General features: G+C 47.5%; 1 protein-coding gene across 1 annotated transcript in view; it reads right to left on the minus strand.

Moving 5' to 3' along the window:
* Positions 1-8,619, minus strand: part of bcam (basal cell adhesion molecule (Lutheran blood group)) — a 50,471-nt gene extending 41,852 nt beyond the window's left edge. The window contains exon 1 of the mRNA XM_079758668.1: positions 8,392-8,619. Within this exon, the coding sequence (XP_079614794.1) occupies positions 8,392-8,455 (64 nt within the window). The 5' untranslated portion in view covers positions 8,456-8,619. The remainder of the gene's footprint in view (positions 1-8,391) is intronic.
* Between the last annotated feature and the right edge of the window lie 3,477 nt (positions 8,620-12,096).

Consider the following 12,096-nt stretch of genomic DNA (forward strand, 5'->3'; position numbering starts at 1 on the left):
ATGAGGAGGATCACAAAATGGAAAAGATAAGTACCTCTCAATAGTCGATACTATCAACAACGGTGAAATGTACTCCCAAAGGTTGATTTCATAAAGTAACCGTGCCATACAAAGACAGTTTTACGCCTCATCGCAGGGAACTGACAAGGTGCTTACTCTCATTTGGTTGGAGCTCCCTGATTACTGGATCAGTCAGTCAAACAAAAGCATATTAAAATCAGGCCCACACCCTGTTCGAGACCCCCCATTGGCTCCTTCTGGCAAGGCCATTGTGATGATGATTAGACAGCACATGGTCGGGACGTCTCTGTCACAGAGGAGGGATGGATGATGGATGGATGGCTAGAGGCTGAGGTGGAGGAGGAGGAAACATGGGTGAAATATTGGGAGAAAGGACAGGCGTTTAAATGGGGTAATTTCCAGAACAGTTATGGAAACAGAATAATCGAGGGGTGAGGAAAGACAAAATGTATACGAAAATGTGGTAACGTTGAAACTTAAGACAGAACCGACCTAGAAGGAAAAATGAAGGCTGAATGCTGAGCCCGAGATCACGATGAGACTTGAAGGAGGCACATTAACACTGAGTAACTTGAAGCCTGCTGCTTCTCAAATTCAAGTTCACACAAACCACGTCAGGCGAAAGAAAAAACATTGGCTGGTGTGGTCCTGATTCCAGAGCCGCGTGGGTAAGTGACACCTCTGTAAAAAATAAAACAAAGGTGGGCTATATCCTTAGGCCAATCACCTGACCGCCTCGCTGTGCGGGGGAGAGCGGAGGCAGATCGGCTCTCTGATGCTCTCCCCCTAGCTCTCAGGTAACCGGGGAAACCCCCGCAATCTCACGCAGACATGAAGTCATGCAGAGGAACAAAACCACCATGAACACACAAACACACACACGCATACACTCACCCAAAAGAAGCCTTACAACAGCTTCCAACTGTGGGTAAACACCCCAAAGCAAATGCCAGCCTTTTTTCAACACACACACACACACACACACACACACACACACACACACACACACACACACACACACACACACACACAAACACACACACACACACACACACAAAAACCCACCCACACTCTCCAGCGTCCACAACCACCCTCTCCCTCCGTTCACTCCAGCGTGGAGAATTAATTTTCACACATAAAGTGCTGTCCTTTTCTTCCCCCACACCAGTCCCCCCGGCCCCGTTAAAGCAATAAGAACCTTTGTCAAACAGTGACCAGCGTCGCCAAAGAGGTTAACTGCGGCTGCTTAACCATTAACTACATTAAAAACCACGGCTCAAGACAGGGAGCGCTGGAATGTTCTCTGACAAACACAGAAGAGGGGATTGGAGCTGATACAGGGGTTTCGAGTTCTGTAGAGCAATCCTCATCGCCTGTTTCTTCCTGCCATCTTTTGTGGGAGTGCAATCGCTGTGCACACACACACACACACGCGCACACAAACTCATGTGTGCCCAAGCGTGCATGTATGACACACACACACACACATTATTCCGTGGCTGAGAGACCTGTTGTCCCTGGTTGTTATCGCTGTAAGACCAAGGTGAGGAGGGAAACACAAAACCCCTTCACACCAGCAAACCCCCACCACAAACGCATTCAATATAGAACCACTCCCTACCAGGCCTTGGGTATGGGGGGTGGGGGGGATGTTCAGGAAGCCCACAGTAAATAGAGTCAAAAGAGCATCTTTTGAAGCTGGCAGTTTTAAGTTATTTCAAACGATCCTCTCTTGAAGCCTACGGTTTTAAATTATTTCACAAGAACGTCTCTGGAAGCTTGTTGAAAAATGTAACATCGCTGGTTTGCTCGAAATCAATTCGGGCATTCATGACTTTTCTCATTGATATTCTGAAGATTGAAGCGTGTTTTTCCAGCTGCGCTTTTCAACCACTACTATCTGAAGCGATAAACAAGTCTGTCTCATACTACGGGGAAAAAGAACCAGCCAGCCACATTCTGCTTGCCTGTCTCCCACCAGGACAAACCAGTGGTGCAGAAAGACACAGGATGGTAATGGAACCCAAAAACCTGGGTGGCGGGGCAGAGAGTGGACTTGGATTCGGGGGGCGCTGTGTTCCTCAACAGCTGTTGGGGGGGGGCAACTGTTGACGTCTGTGGAGCAACAGCTTGTGCGTCTCCTGGCGGAGCGGCGGACGGGCCCAGCAGTCAGCCAAGCACGCAGACGGGGTAAGAGCCATGCAGGGGTTAGGATTTATTCCTAGGCTGCCAGGAGAATGATCCACCGACCCCCCCCCCCCCCCCCCCCCCCCCCCCCCCCCCTCACCACCACCACCACGACCCTCTGGCTTCAGATCCAGGCTTTTCCACGACATTCCCCATTCCTAATTGGCAGCGATCATTCCTGACATATTTGCCCGTTCATTATTTGAATGCCCATTCCCCCCTTGTCCCCCTCCCACTCCCTGCTCTTCCATTCTATGTGACTGATTGAAGCACAAGTGGGCCAGATATACAGTGGTAGAATGAAGTGCATTATGGCCGCCATTTTGATGAACAGAACCACCTGTCCTGCATTGTGCAGACACAGCGCGCTGAGCAGTGCTAGTTCCTCCCTTATCGGAGGTGGGAGAGACAAGCATTTAATGATAACACTTGCCAGTTTATGTGGACAGGTGTGGGGAGAGCTGCTGCCCAAATCTGTTACTGCGTGCCTATCTGTCCAACGCTGTAGTGCAGGGCTTATCACAATGGACGGCCCACAGAGTGCTCTAAGCTTCCTCCTGCTACTGCTCTCCTCCCACAAATGCAATGGCAGCACTTAACCCTGTCCGCCCGGAGAGATTTTCAACTTTCCGTCCTACTCAGTATCCACCCAAATCATACACAGCTCCAAAAAGGGGTTTGAATACACCCATTAGTATTATAGGTGTACTCACACACACACACAAATACACACAGGCACACAATGCAACCATTCCTTTCAAGGCTACACTTAATAATTACTATTACCCATTTTTTCTATCATTTCTATCATTTCTCCTTTCCTTACCCACACACACACACACACACACACACACACACACACACACACACACACACACACACACACACACAAACACACAAACAGACCCCATCCAGGATCCATCTGCCTTTCCCAGCATGCTCCCCGGCTTATAATTCCTGTTTCTTCAACCTCCATTTGAATCGGGACAGCCTTGGACCAAAGAAACCGCCTGCATCCCTTTTCTCTCTCTCTTAGTCTCTCTCGCTGTCTCTTTGTGTCTATTTATCGCTCTCTCTCAGCTGCTGTTTCCCATGTATCTCCCTCACCAGCAAACAGTACCGGGGATGTTAACCATGAAGCCTATATACAGCACATGTTTGGATAATTGCCATTGGAAAATGATTCAATTTCGTGTGCGCCTCTAATGAAATAGCATTTGCTGTTTTTAAGTGAGAACGTGGTCGTGTGCTGCGTGATACGGTCATGCGCCGGGGGAGTAGACCCGCGTCTGTGCGGTGATAATAACGGTGCCAACCAGCTGCTTAAACCAGGCAGCATTAAGATACAAAGAAAGCAGACAGTGGTGGACAAAAGGCAGCAGATGCTGTGGACAGCGCGCTGGAATGTTTGCCTTGGAAAATGAAACCCTCAGTGTTTGAATGGCAAGGGGCTGTCACCATTATTTAAAAATCATCAACACTGGCAATAAATCTGCTGCTGTAACAGCCCCACGGGGTGGCAGTTGAAAAAACACATTCTGACCCCAAACTCTATCTCCTCTCCTCCTCTTAACACACAGCGGGCAATCTTCCTTCCTCACAAGAGGCCGGGTTGTAAACTATGCACCATGCACAAAGGCACAGTGGCACCCACACAGCGTTCACAAACAGACACACACAGAAACACACACACACACACATCCATTGACAACATGTATAGGGTTGAAAAGACAAAAATCTAGGTGGCATGTTAATGTGACAGAGACAGAGGGGAAGGGAAACAGACCGATAGGGAGACAGAGAAACAGACAAAGGAAGGAGCAGAGATATTCAGGATAAGCGCGATGGGACCACAGATAAAGCTAATCTGAACTAAAACGACTCATGGATATCAATGAGTACCTGTGGGCCTGTGAGTGTGTGTGTGTGTGTGTGTGTGTGTGTGTGTGTGTGTGTTTGTGCATGTGCAGGTCTGTGCCTGTTCATGCATGTGTGTGTGCGTGTCCGTGCCTGCCGTAATCACAGCTTCAGCTCCTCCTTTGAAGAGCTTGTGGGGAGGAGGGTAGCAGGATTAAATGGAAGCGGTGGGGTAAATCACCCCGGCTAGATGACTTTAAACTGGGATTAAACGTGCGGGCTCCAGACTACCGCTCCATGCCTAGGTGCCCTCCGGCGCCAACTGCCAGCTCAACAAACAAACCAGAACCTTATCAAACTCCTCTAATTAGACCTCAAGTGTACTGAGGGAGAGAGAGAGAGATCGACACTTTTCAAAGACAAAATTCCTCTTTCCTGATTCAAGCTGTTCTTACTAATTGACTGCACTCTGCTGCCCTTCCTTAACAGCCCAACGTTAAACAGGCCATCATTTGCGTGTTCAGCTGAGCGAAACCCAGTCAAGCCACAAAAATGCACCCAATGTGTGAACGGACCACAGTCACCCTGCAAACAAACAAACACACACACACACACACACACACACACACACACACACACACACACACACACACACACACACACACACACACACACACACGCACACACACACACACACACACACACACACACACACACACACACACACACACACGGTCAAGTGGTCTCAAGCAAGCTTCTACATGTCCGGAGGAATGCCACTAAGTCCCCCACTAGAATGAATATGGAATGAGCACAATCTCTCACACACGCACACACACACACACACACACACACACACACACACACACACACACACACACACACACACACACACACACACACACACACACACACACACACACACACACACAAAGACTCAGACCCACACACCTACACCTATACACACACCCACATAATGTGTGTGTTGGTGTACACCAAGGCATGAATCACCTCAATAATTACCTCCCCACCGCCCCTCTCCCCATAGTCTAAATGACAAGGGTCACAATGTGAACTAGCACTCTTAAAGCAGTGGCCATCAATCTGTCAGTCCGAGCCTGCTAGAGTAACACCCTTATGCAATGCCAGGCATGCATCTCTGCAGGGCGTGCTTAGTGTGTATGTGCAGATGTATGCTTCAATGTACAATGTACTTTGTTAATGGGGTTCACACATGTAAGTATACCCAGTCAGTGTGTGTGTGTGCTTGTGTGTGTGCTTGTGTGTGTGTGTGTGTGGGTGTGGGTGTGTGTGTGTGTGTGTGTGTGTGTGTGTGTGTGTGTGTGTGTGTGTGTGTGTGCGCGCGCGTGTGCGTGTGTGTGTCTGTGCGTGTGTTTGTGTGAGTGAGTGTGTGTGTTTAACATGTGCATGTGCGTGTGTGTGTGTGTGTGTGTATAGTGGGGGGAAGTAAGCTCTTGTGTCTTGGAGCAGACCCCTATGTCCTCTACTTGCGCAAACATGTCCTAACCGAGAAGACTTCATGGCTTTGGCTCTCATCCAGAATCCTAAGCGTGTCTGGCTGCTCACTAGTGGAAAACTAAACTGGAAACAGAAACGCACACCAGCTCATCCCGGAGATGGCCGGTGAAAGAGGCCCCCATCTACCTTGACGTTTAGCTCCTCCTGGTTAAATGGCTGTTTATCTGGCCTAATACCATAATAATTACACATGGCAGCAGGGGGCGAGCGTTTGATGCTGGGCTGGCTGTGTGTGTGTGTGTGTGTGTGTGTGTGTGTGTGTGTGTGTGTGTGTGTGTGTGTGTGTGTGTGTGTGTGTGTGTGTGTGTGTGTGTGTGTGCGTGCGTGCGTGCGTGTGTGTGTGTGCGTGCATGGAGGAAGAGGGATATTAAACAGGAGGGAAATGGGTGTGACCCTCAGGGATGGGGCAGACAATGAGACCGGCGCTGTGCGTTAAGAGGGTTACACCTTGACCTCAGCTTGTCGCTGTGATTCTGGCCGCCGCCACTTGACTACTTTTAACTCTGCCTCTCTCTCCCTCTATCTCTGACTCTCTCTCCCCCTCTTCTATCTCTCTCTAACGCTAGCAAATGTGTTCTTCAACCCCGCGAATATGAGATGTTGAAGTTGTTATGTTGAAAAGTTTATGACTATGTGTGTTACAAACTGCAAGATGTTTTTCAGATCAGACCGGCAGAGAGGGGGAAGCCCCCTCTGCGATGAAGTCGTATATTACATGATGTCGCTGGTGTTTCTCTCTGGTTGACACCAGTGGGAAAGCCTCCCTGGCATGTCAGGAATATAGAAAAGGAGACATTCACTGACGTGCCTGTGCGAGTTGGTCAAGGGTCAAGGGTCGAGGTTCAGGCACTCAAAAAGAAACCGGGGAGATGCAGTGTCTGAGTTACCACCTGAGACACGCCCTATGGTCCACATCCACATGGAGCCTTGCTGGAAGGATGTGTGCATGATCTATCCTGTTTACCACTAATGAAAATGTATCCCGTCCTCTTTAGTCATGCAACGTGGACGTTGGGAGTGCGTGAGCGTGTGAGTGTGATCTGGGGACTGGTGGGAAAGCGGGGCTTTGGGAGTCCTACCGGCTCCCAGCTAGGGGCTATTCTTAGAGCAGACCCCGGCCAGCGGAGAGAGTAGGGAGAGCAAAATAGAGGTAGTGTGAGAGAGTGGGAGAGTGATACAGATAGACAGAGAGAGATACAGATAGAGAGAGAGAGGGATAGGCTGTGATTTTACCAAAGAGGGTCATTTGTCTAGCATTATCTTGTCTTTGTTTCTAAAGTGCATTGGGAGGGAAAAAATAGCTCTTTTATTCACTGTACGGCTGTACTCTTGCTTGCCAAGCACATTTAAGATCATTATGGGGGGAGGGAGAGGAACAGAGAATGAGGGAGAGAGAGAGGAAGAGAGAGAGAGCGAGAGAGAGAGAAAAAACAAGAGAGAGAGGGAGAGAGAGAGAGAGAGAGAGAGAGAGAGATGTGCGGATGAACTATTAAATCAATGCACTGAACAGCTGTATGGAGAGAGACATACAGGGTGCAACATGTCTTTCAATTACAGGGAGGCCTTTTATGAGGACAGGCTCATACAGAGGCTCCACAAAGAACAGACAGAACGCCCGTAGCCCGCCTCCCAGACCAGGTGAGCACTGGGTGGGGAGAGAAGGGGTGGGGAGAGGGAGCGGGACGGGGGCTGAGGGATGAAAAGGATGGCAAAACATTTTTGTGTGCCTTAGACAGAAAGCAGAGAGAGGGGGGGGGGAGTGAACAAGAGGGAGGGAGAGAACCCTTCTGTGCAGACAGACAGACATTTTGGAAAGCACGGATTTCAAAAATCTAAAACCAATTAAAAGGAAAAATTCAATTATATTGAGGTTTGTGTGTATTCAGAGGCGAATCGCCCAGCTACCTAATCACACCCTAGATTGTCCACGGTTTGACTTTTGTAGTAGTAGTTTAAACCTTTGACTGATTAAACAACAAATGTTATACGGAGGGATAAACAGCACAATTGGACCAATAAGGGCAACAAAAAAAAAACACATGCATTGACTGTATATATTGGCTGTATTAAAAATGTAAAAATTATAAGAAAAAAATAAGGAAAGAACCAAGTCAAGTTGTAAAAAACGCTATAAGGTCCCGCTCGCAGAGATCATAGATCAGGTTCCTGGTCTAGTAGCGGACCTTCGCCGGGCGCATGAGGAGGGGAACCGTGAACTGCGGTCTGCTGGATTCACAGAGCGCAGCTCCGGTGCAGGGGGCTTCCCAGCCTGACTACAAACAACTAAATCCACCCTTTCATCATAACGCAGTTTTACAAGGGTGCAATCCGAGGTTGCCAGTTATTTCCGCTATTTAGACATAACTCCGTTTCAGTTGTGCCTAGATAACTGTTACACATAGGCCTAACTGTTACACATACACCGCAGTTGTTTTTTTTCAAGAAGAGCGGGACGCTTTTTTTCTTTTCCTTTTTTGCACCTGCTTCCATGGTCTTTATTTTTTTCAGGTCTAGTCGACACGAACAGGTTGAAGGTGTCCCGTTCGAAAAATCAACGCTGGACACAAGTGCATCGCGCGGAAACAACTTTGACCAAAGTAAAGGAGGTGTGATGACTCTTAGTGGCGAGGTACATAGAGCTAGAGCTCCACATAGAGCTCTTGACGCAACAAAACGCAAAGAAGTCTACTAAAAAAGTATCAACGATAAATAGAGCAAAGTTCCGTAAAAAATGAACTGGTGCCGCAGACAAATAATTGAGGGAGTGATTAAATCAATGCAACTTACCTCGCATGGTCACAAGTAGCAAGGTGCACACGAGCGAAAAGCGTCCAAACGTTATCCCGTCCATGGTTCTTTTGAACTTTTTCTTCGGGTCGCTGCCGTCTGTTTTAGCTGAAGAATGTGTAAATCTAGGAACAGCGCGTCTTTTCAATGCCTCTTGAGCTCTCTCCCTCTTTCTCTCTCACTCAGTAAAGCAAGCCCCTTCTTCAGCACACACACACAACACACACATACACAGTGAAAGAAATCTGATGCCGGTAGCAGTCTTGGTTGATATATTTGCACAAAAGGTACCCCCCCCCCCCCCCCACACACACACACACACACACCCGTCCCCAGCCTCCTCCCTCCCCCTATATCGGAAGCCCTCCTCCTCCCTCTCTGCCGCTCCACACATCAGTGGTCGTGAAAAGACCTGACTGACTAATCGCGTAGTGGTAGAAACCCGGCGGGACTTTTAAAAGTTCCAAGTGTTTCGTTTCGTCGTTGTGACCCAGTTAAATTGTGAAAATAATAAGCGTGTACGATTATCAATATTATACGAAAGAGGATTAGGGCCACATGTGGATCTTTTTTTGAGTTCTGGGTTTAAAGTCAAAATTCAGAGATAAAAGTCAGAATTCTGACTGTAAACTCAAAAGAATTAGGTGCCACATGTGGCCATAATCCGTTTTGGGCTTTACCACACTACCTAAGAAACACAGCATTTGTTTATCTTATTTGAATAGGACTGTGTTGACAAGTTAGTTTGGTGAACATCACAATCAAACATGACATTTTGGCAGACTTCAACGACATACCATACATTCCTAGACATGTAATCCATATAGATTGCATTTGGGTATCTACAGGCATATACTCAGTCATCCTGGTGGTTTTAAGTGGCTTATTGACCAGGCTGTGCTGTAATCCCAGTCTGGGAGCAGTTGCCTGGTCAGTCGCTGACCCATAGGCATTTGATAATTTAGACAAAATCTCATAAGATGTGATCTTGGCAGGCACAAACTTAACCCCAGTATAATATTAGATGACTAAATATCTGCAATGCCCGACTGTGCGTCTAGGTAAACAATAAAAACGTGTAGTCTCTGGTCCCCTTCAGGAGGGTTGACTGTGGGCCTGCACTGAATAATTGCCCGTCCCTACATGTAATAATAGTGTGTTGCGCACCGGTTGACTTTGAACACAAACATTCCAGGCATAACTTTTCCTAAAACAGCTGGTTAATATATTTTATTTTGCCCCAGTTGGAAGTTGGAAGTTCATGGGGAAGCCTTATCTATGTTTCCAATTCACCCACTCACAAGTAGACGCCTCTTTATGAGGTTTATGGACAGGCAACCAATCAGAGCTCAGCACTTTAGAAGGGCATTGTTGCACTGAACACGTGTCATTCTCATAGGCTACTCCAAGGTTGATGTCTGTGTGACAGCCCAGACCCTCGGATTTCACATTCTCTCTCTAGTAAACACTCGCTCTCTTACTCTCTTCTTCTGCGTGTCCTTACAGAAACCCCTGACAGTATACAGTCCTACAATATCGCATGATTTACATACACACACAGTAATATAGTCATACCCACCACTGATTTACATGCACCTACACACACCTCTGATTTACACACACGCACACTTAGAAGCAGTGCTGTGCTGGCCGTCGTGATAACCTCCCGCTATAACCCCCTCCATGAAGAATGACTTAGCATATCTGTACGTGACCCGCAGTATCGCCTCGCATCAAGCCCAATGGCTTAGCACTTAGCCGTGGCTAATGCTGATTTAGCCTAGCGCTGTGAGTCTTATGCAATAGCTTAGCTACAGTTGGGGTGGCTGTGATTTACTGACCTGGCTCATTACCTAATGGTGAGGAGCCGATGGAGGGGGAGGGACGGGGGGAGGGAATAGAGAAGGGAGTGATTGCAAGGACAAGCAAAGGAGAGGAGGATACTGAGGATACTGGGAGAAAAGGAAGGACAGAATAATATGAGAGATGAAGGAGACAGTAAAGGATAGCGGAGGGTGGACAAGGAGAGGATGAGACAGGATAAGATATTGGAATAACAGAGGATGGGAGGTGAGAGGGTGAGGGAGTGGGGAGGACAAAGGAAGGGTATCTCATGCTTGCTTGTTTTTAGCCCTATGCATGCTAAAATGTTGGTATTTCGCATGAGAGTACAAGCTGCTTTGAGTTGGTCCACCATATGTCTTAAAGTGGCAATCTCTATGACTTTCATGTAAATAAATGTCTGTTTAGTCACTAACTATCGCCAAATGAGGTATCAGCATGAATGTTATGAAGTGGTTATCTCTGGGAAAAATGACAAAAGTGTAGTCAAAGAGAGCAAAACAGAAATATTGGAGATGGCTCCATCAACCTGTGGTTTAGGCAACCAGAAACCCAACCCTTATGTTGAGATATTCCATCCATGGATACCTTAATGGAGATGGATGCATTAATAGATGGTGAGGTTTAGGTATACGGTTGGAGTTGTTTGGAGGTATGTTAAGTTAAAAGATGGCTTTTGAAAATGAGGTAACCTGGTGAGGATATGGGTCTTCCAGAATCTTCCCAAATCAATCATGTAAATGCCTTGAGGGATGCTTTGATCCAGAGACTATTACAATACCATGACTGTATATATCAGCATGGCAGTGGAAATCAAACCCCTAACCCCTGGCAGGGCTAGAGACAGACAGGAGCAAAGGTAGCACTAGCCTAGCTGTCGTATCTGTGTTGAGGCAATAGCATCATCAGAAACAGTTGAGCATGTAAAAATTGGTGCATCTCTTCTCTCTCTCTCTCTCTCTCTCTCTCTCTCTCTCTCTCTCTCTCTCTCTCTCTCTCTCTCTCTCTCTCTGTCTCCTCAGTCACATGCCATGTTCTGATTGGTTCGTACATTTGCCCTTCTTCTGCCAATTAAGAGCAGTGCGGTGGTGGTTGTGTGAGGCGCCGGTAAGAGTAATAGGGCAACATGGATTGTGATTTGTTAAGATCCAAACCTACAGATATCAAACCAGCCCGGGAGCCGGGGTTATTAAGGTCTGGGCTAGCGGCACGGCCCCCTTCATCTGCAAGAGTGCTCTGTCGACGAGATCAAAGAAGATTTACAAGACGCTGGCACTCGGTCCAGAGTCAATGCATTAGCCAGACTATCCCAGCTGCAGTGGCTAAGACTAAGCAATATGAGAAAACATTTCAATGAGGAAATGCGTTTGCAGCCCTGGGCTTTCGGCTGGGATTCGATTTAAATCCTTTTTCTACTTTATATTCATGTTGTAAAAAACTGCAGTATGTTACTCCATAATAATCGAGCTACGATGAAGGAAAGAACACTATGCTTCATTCAGTTAACGCATTCACCTTCAACACTATGGCGTGAACTGCTTGGCTTCTCACACTGTCCCCAGCCCCTTGTTAAAATGGGGTTACCTATGAGACTTATCAGCCTGGAGCAAGGGAATAAGTGGAGAGACACCCGGACCAGACCCACAAAGGGAAGAGAGAAAGGGAGCGAGAGGGGTGTAATGAAAGAATAATGAAGAGAGCAGATTAGAAGTTGAAGAGCAGAGGAGAAAGAGAGAGAGAGGGGGAGAGCGTGGGAGGGATCACTTTAATACCAAAGTCAGTGCATGGGTAACACAGGCCCCTAGGGAAAGAGATGAATATATAGGCTAAGAGAAAAGAAGAGAGGAGAGGCGAGGGGAGGAG

The sequence above is a fragment of the Pollachius pollachius genome (assembly GCF_949987615.1).
Source record: "Pollachius pollachius genome assembly, chromosome: 1".
NCBI classification, from domain to species: domain Eukaryota; kingdom Metazoa; phylum Chordata; class Actinopteri; order Gadiformes; family Gadidae; genus Pollachius; species Pollachius pollachius.